Source organism: Triticum aestivum, chromosome 5A (assembly GCF_018294505.1).
Source record: "Triticum aestivum cultivar Chinese Spring chromosome 5A, IWGSC CS RefSeq v2.1, whole genome shotgun sequence".
NCBI lineage: Eukaryota > Viridiplantae > Streptophyta > Magnoliopsida > Poales > Poaceae > Triticum > Triticum aestivum.
Genome location: NC_057806.1, coordinates 364,975,177 through 364,982,021, shown reverse-complemented (window position 1 = coordinate 364,982,021; position 6,845 = coordinate 364,975,177). Strand labels below are relative to the sequence as shown.

At 48.3% G+C, this 6,845-nt stretch overlaps 1 protein-coding gene across 1 annotated transcript; it reads left to right on the top strand.

Annotated features, from left to right (window-relative positions):
• The first annotated feature begins 6 nt into the window (after positions 1 to 6).
• Positions 7 to 931, top strand: LOC123106928 (NDR1/HIN1-like protein 6). The gene has a single exon (XM_044528953.1). It carries the CDS (start codon positions 125 to 127, stop codon positions 752 to 754), a length of 630 nt encoding a protein of 209 aa, XP_044384888.1. The 5' UTR covers positions 7 to 124; the 3' UTR covers positions 755 to 931.
• Positions 932 to 6,845: the final 5,914 nt, after the last annotated feature.

Below are 6,845 nucleotides of genomic sequence, written 5' to 3'. Positions count from 1 at the left end.
GACGCCGGCCTCTCACTCAGAGCTCCCGCCGCGGCCGGCCGGAGGGACGTCGTCGATATCAATCCCTAGCTCGCTAGCTGCGCATACGTCGTACGCACTTACCTAGCTTAACAACAATCACGCCATGGGGAAGCGCAGCGCCCCCCGCTACCCCGAGGACGAGAACAAAGGCGGCGGCGTGTGCTGCTGCTTGTGCGGCTGCTGCTGCTTCCTCTTAGTCCTCCTTGCATTATTGGCCGGCGCGGCGGCCTACCTCTTCTACACCATGAAGCCCAAGCCGCCGTCCTACTCCGTGAGCAAGATGGCCGTCTCCAAGTTCGACTTCAGCTCCTCCGACCTCACGCTCTACACTAAGCTCGTCGCCACCGTCCGCGCCGAGAACCCCAACGACAAGATCGGCATCAAGTACGCGGACGGCTCCCACACCGTCGTCTCCTACCGCGGCACGCCGCTGTGCTCCGGCAAGCTCCCCACCTTCTTCCAGGGCCACAACAACGTCACCATGCTGGAGATCTCCATGGAGGGGCGCCACGGGTTCGGGTCCGGCCTGCAGGAGGCGCTCGAGGAGAGCGAGAAGGCCGGCAACGTGCCGCTCGACGTGTACGTCACCGTGCCGGTGCAGCTGCAGCTGGATACCTACGACCTGCATCAGATCAAGGTGAACGTGCACGCGGCTCTCGTCGTCGACAGCATATCGCCCAAGAAGCCGCCTACCATCAAGTCGGCCACTTACCAGGGCAACGTAGAGTTCTGATGTGGTACTCAATTACCGGAGGGCTGGGTTAATCGACTACTCATGCAGGGATTAACCTTTTGCTCTTCGACATATTCGTTGGTTGATTGTCCAGTGGAGCTGGGGAGGAATGGATACACATGTTTGTACTGTGATGTAACCTCTAATTAACACTGTAGTCAATTGGGTTCCAAATCATATTATTTGGTTTGTTTCGTCAACGTGGATTTCCCACGTGGAGTGGACGTCCAAGGATTATCTATTGATCCTGAGCATTTCGAGATTTGTGGGATCCTTTCTCGTATATTTTTGACTAAATCTATGAAGCATGCACATTACTAGAACTTGAAACCTTTCCTAGTGCCAGATATTTCCCGGGTGCATCTTCTTGAGCACTAAGGACGTGTTTGGTTGCCCGCATGAGGCCCAACCAGACCTACACGGGAAGAAATTGGGTTGTTTGGTTGCCCGGGCTCACTGTTTGGCCGGTGTCGCATGATGTTTAAAGCACCCCACAACCGTGCCCGCCAGGAACCGTTGAATCGGCAGTTTCTAGCGACAACGGCTCGGCCGATTGAGGGGAGGGGAATGTGGCGCGGAGGTCATGCGACCACAGAGCTGGCGCGAGCTCACACGCGTCTCCGAAAAATCGGCGGGAGAATTTCGGGTTACCTCCCGCCGATTCAGTCGCCCTATATAGCCCCCTTCACCTCACCACAAAACTCCTACCACTATTCTCCTCCCTTTCAAGCTTTCCCTCCAACGCGGATTGACACCGACGAGCAGGTAAGCGACACTTCTTCTCTGGCCGGCGGTCCACGGGGGCGGCGACTCGTGTCCTCCTCTTCTCCGACATGTTCCGTGTCTCCCTCGAGCTGCAGCGATAGCCTCTGTGAGTTCAATCATCCATTTCTTGTACTCCTTCTAGCTAGACCTGAGAACATGTGGTAGGATTTGATCCGAGAGCATGTGGTAGGGTTTGATCTGTGACCATTTTGTAGCATTGTACACTGCCGATCTGTGAGAATGTGATGTTGTGGTAGCTGTTGGTGACACATTTGTAGCATGTTAGGGTTGTATCATAGTGTTGAACACAATGGATTGGTAGCTAGTTGTGATGGATTGGTAGAATGCTTGTTGTTGGAGGTTGCTCATATCGTGCTGTGTTGACCTAGATGGTCTGGTAGTTTGTGCTATGCTTACTGTCCATGTGTGTGCTACGATTGTAGGACATGGCCACACAAACGCAAGAGGTTAGTCATGCCATTATCCAATCCGAGAGCCCATTTCAACCGTCCTATGTCAAGGACCCCCAGCCTCCCATCGAGGACCAGATGCCTCATGATTCAGATGTGTTCCAGGGTCCTCCTTTTGTGCCTACAACATTTGTGCTCGCTGTGCCAAATGCTGCTGCTACTGCCACTGTAGAAAAGGCAGCTACAAAGGCAAAGAAGAATGGTAGGGGGAACACCATGAAGTGGTAGCCGTTCATGTCCACCTTCATGCTTAACAAGATGTGTGAGCTCATATCTAGTGGGGTTAGGACTACAAGGGCTTCAAGGAAGTACACTTGAACACCGTTGCGAAGTAGGTGTTCAAGTTCGTTGGCCAAGAGGTGACCTCCATCCAGGTCAAGAACCACCTTAGAAAGTGGAGAGCTAGATGGATCAAAGCGTCCAAGATCAGAGACCTTAGCGGCTCCTCGTGGGATCAGATCACTTGCTCGATCATTCTGAAGGCATGCCACTACCAAGGCCACACCGCGGTTAGCGCACGTCCCCCTTGTTTAAGCTTGTCAACCATTGTCTTCTCGCAACTAACCACGGTGTGTTTCTTTCTTAGGTCCACTGATACATCTCAAACATATCTATAATTATTGTTTGTTAAATGCTATTATATTATCACCTTTTATGCTTTATATGTTATTCTATATTATTCTTCTGCACTAATCTATTAATTTAGTGCCTAGTGCCAGTTCTTGTTTTTTTTGCATGTTGTTGGTTTTGTAGAAAATCCATACCTACAGAAGTTCAAACACGATGAAAATTTAAGAGGAATTTTTGTGGAAAATATGAAACACCACTAGCAGCTTCGGAGGGAACTAGAAGTTGGTTGTGGGCCCCATAAGCCCAGGTGGCACGGCCGCAAGGGGGTGCCAGGTAGGCTTGTGGAAGCACCACAACTCCGTTTGACCTAATTCCAAGCCTATAAATTTTCTTATTTCCCGGAAACCTCCGAGCGACACCCGAAAGAATTTTATCGCCACCGTAAGCCTCTGTTCCGAAGCGATCCCATCTGGAGCCCTTTTCTGGTGCTCTACTGGAGGGGGGAATCATTTGGGAGGCCATCTTCATCAACCTTGCTGCCTCCATGATGATGCGTGAGTAGTTCCTCAGGACCTACGTGTCCATAGTAGTAGCTAATCTCTCTCTCTCTCTCTCTCTCTCTCTCTCTCTCTCTCGCTCGCTCACTCGCTCTTCAATACAATGATCTTTCTCTAAGATCCATACAATGATCTTTCTCTCCGATCTATCCGTCTACTTTGGCCAAGTTAGATTGATCTATCTTCAGTGGGAGAGGTGCTTTGCAGTAGGTGACATGAGGGGCAAAGGCACGTACTTTATTGTTGCTTTTAAGGATATGTAGCGCCCTCGATGCGGCTATATCTCCCACGTGTCGAAGCACGACTTAGAGGCATAACCGCATTGAAAGCAATGTCGCAAGTGAGGTAATCTTCACACAACCCATGTAAAACATAAGGGAAAGAGATACATAGTTGGCTTACAATCGCCACTTCACGCAATTACATGAATAAAGCATTACAACATCCAAATGCAATCAAGGTCCGACTACGGAACCAAAATAAAAGAAGAACCCCAAAAAGCGACAAAGGTCCCCGATCGACCCCAACTAGGCTCCACTACTGATCAACTAGAATGAAACAACACAAAGGACAAGATCTTCATCGAGCTCCTCCTGAGCTTGGTTGCGTCATCTGCACGGACTCATCAGCACCTGCAAACTGGTTTTGGAAGTATCTGTGAGCCACGGGGACTCAGCAATCTCGCACCCTCGCGATCAAGACTATTTAAGCTTATGGGAAAAGTAAAGGTATGAGGTGGAGCTACAGCAAGCGACTAGCATATATGGTGGCTAACATATTCGCAAAAGAGAGCGAGAAAAAAAGGCAAAGCACAATCGAGAAACTATGATCAAGAAGTGATCCTAAAGCAACCTACGTCAAGCATAACTCCAACACCGTGTTCACTTCCCGGACTCCGCCGAGAAGAGACCATCACGGTTACACACGCGGTTGATGCATTTTAATTAAGGTCAACTTCATGTTTTCTACAACCGGACGTTAACAAATTCCCATCTGCCCATAACCGCGGGCACGGCTTTCGAAAATTCAAATCTCCGCAGGGGTGTACCAACTTAGCCCATCACAAGCTCTCACGGTCAACGAAGGATATTCCTTCTAGCGGGAAGACCCGATCAGACTCGGAATCCCGGTTACACGACATTTCGACAAAGATAAAACAAGTCCAGCAACACCGCCCGAATGTGCCGACAAATCCTGATAGGAGCTGCAGATATCTCGTTCTCAGGGCACACCAGATGAACACTACGTACAACTAAAACCAAACCTCGAGTTGCCCCGAGGTGGCGCTGCAAGTGGCTCTATTTTGGACCAACACTCAGAGGAGCACTGACCCGGGGGGGGGGGGTTAAAATAATGATGACCCTTGGGCGCGCGACCCCCAAGGGAAAAGAAAAGGCTAGGTGGTGAATGGTAAAACCAATGTTGGGCATTGCTGGAAGAGTTTTATTCAAGGTGAACTATCAAGGGGTTCCCATTATTACCCAACCGCGTAAGGAACGCAAAATCCAGGAACATAACACCAATATGACGGAAACTAGGGCGGCAAGAGTGGAACAAAACACCAGGCATAAGGCCGAGCCTTCCATCCTTTACCAAGTATATAGATGCATTAATTAAATAAGATATATTGTGATATCCCAACAAGTAAACATGTTCCAACAAGGAACAACATCTCCATGTTCCAACAAGGAACAAACTTCAATCTTCACCTGCAACTAACAACGCTATAAGAGGGCCTGAGCAAAGCAGTAACATAGCCAAACAACGGTTTGCTAGGACAAGGTGGGTTAGAGGCTTGGTTCAACAATATGGGAGACATGATAAGCAAGTGGTAGGTATCACAGCATAGGCATAGCAAAAGAGCGAGCAACTAGCAAGCAAAGATAGAAGTGATTTCGAGGGTATGGTCATCTTGCCTGAAATCCCGCAAGGAAGAAGAACGAGTCCATGAAGAAGACAAACGGACGTAGACGAACGGGTCCTCACACACACGACGTTACCGGAACCAACCCGAAGAAGCAAACACAGGAAAGAAGCACACAACATAGTAAACAAACCACACATGAACATGGTATGATATGCGGGATGCGGGATGCGATGCATATGCATGATTTTACAAGGACTGATTGAACCTGGCCTCAACTTGGAAATCCAAGAGTGCCACTGGAAAGGTGAGATGGTTTCGGTTGAAATCGATATAAAGATCACCGAAATCGGATGCACGGTTTGGAAATGACAAGCAAAACAAATATGGCATCGGTCTGCGATAATCAGCAAGTAGCCATCTAAATGCAATAAGATAAATATGCTACAACACTCAAACATGGCAAAAAAATACATGGCAGGGATCCACTCATAAAGCTTAACAAAAGATGAACACTGAGCTACAGCCAATTCATCCATTAACAAGTTCAAACAAGCATGACAAAAATGCAAACGGTAACATGTTTCAGACTTAGTGAAATTAATACAAGCCTGGAATTTCAGATCAGGTAGCACACTTTGGAGCATGAAAACTATATGCTACAGGGTCTGAACATGGCAAGGCAAAGCATGGCATGGAGCTACTCAAAGAGCTTAACAAAAGTCCCTTAGTGACCTTGAGCCAAAAGGGATCAGAAAATACAATTGCAAGCATGTGAACATGGCAAAACATAATTAGGTTACAGACTTAGAGAAAAACTGGAGCATGCAAATCTGTTAACGAGTAGGCATGTTAATGAGCTCGATGCACTCACTACAGAGCAAGGCATGACAATCTAAGCATACACCCATCAAGAATACACATTATATAAGCTAGAAATGGCAAGAACAACAACATAGCATGCACGGATCAACAACAACATCCTCGGCAAAATCGCTAACAAGTAGACAATCTGCCCAGATTCATGAAATAGCAAAAGTAGAGCTCGATTTACTCAAGCTAGGGTGCTCCATAATTGCAAACAAAGACATGGATGGATAGAACACTACAATATTAACAAATCATCCTTACTGATCATCCTCAAAAGAGGCACGGATCACTAGGAAACAACATGAACATATGGCATATTGATAAAAACAGACCAAGGACTTAGTGGAATTGCTAAGTCCCTGAAATCAGCATTAACGAATGCACTATTTTGCAAGCTTGTGATAGTCACCACACACATCCCAAAAATACATGAATAGCACCTCTGGAAAGATGACAAAACATATAACAAAACTCATGTACAGCTCAGGAGCATATCATGCACACATTAATCATGGCAAAAATGACAAATAGCTATTTGGTGCAGCAGATCTGACAATTAACTCAAATAGCTCTCTTCCAACAGCATTTCGGGCCTCAAGATGAGCTCAAATGAAAATGGTGCAATGAGATGAAACTATGTACTCTCTGAGGCGAACATTTTGATATGCTACACGCCCAAAACGGAGCTACGGATGCAAAGTTACGGCATGATGAACATGGGTATTTAAATCTGGAAAACTCGGGGACTTTGTGAAATCTCACCCCGCGGAAAAAGTCAACGCGGCGCGGAGAACGAGGATGGCGGCGGATCTGGCCGGAACTTCGCCGGAGGAGGAGAGTACGGCGGCGCCGGAGGAAAGATCCTGGCCGAATCCGTGCGGGGGCGAGGCGCAGCCGCCGGTGGCGCGGTCGTCGCGGCCGGGCGCGGGCTCCGGTGCGGAGGCAAGCTCGCCGGAGTTGCCCCGGCGACGCGGCTCGGTGGCAAGGTCAAGCAT

Excerpts from the sequence above, each read along its gene's own strand:
- LOC123106928 (XM_044528953.1), top strand. The coding sequence starts at position 125 with ATGGGGAAGCGCAGCGCCCCCCGCTACCCCGAGGACGAGAACAAAGGC.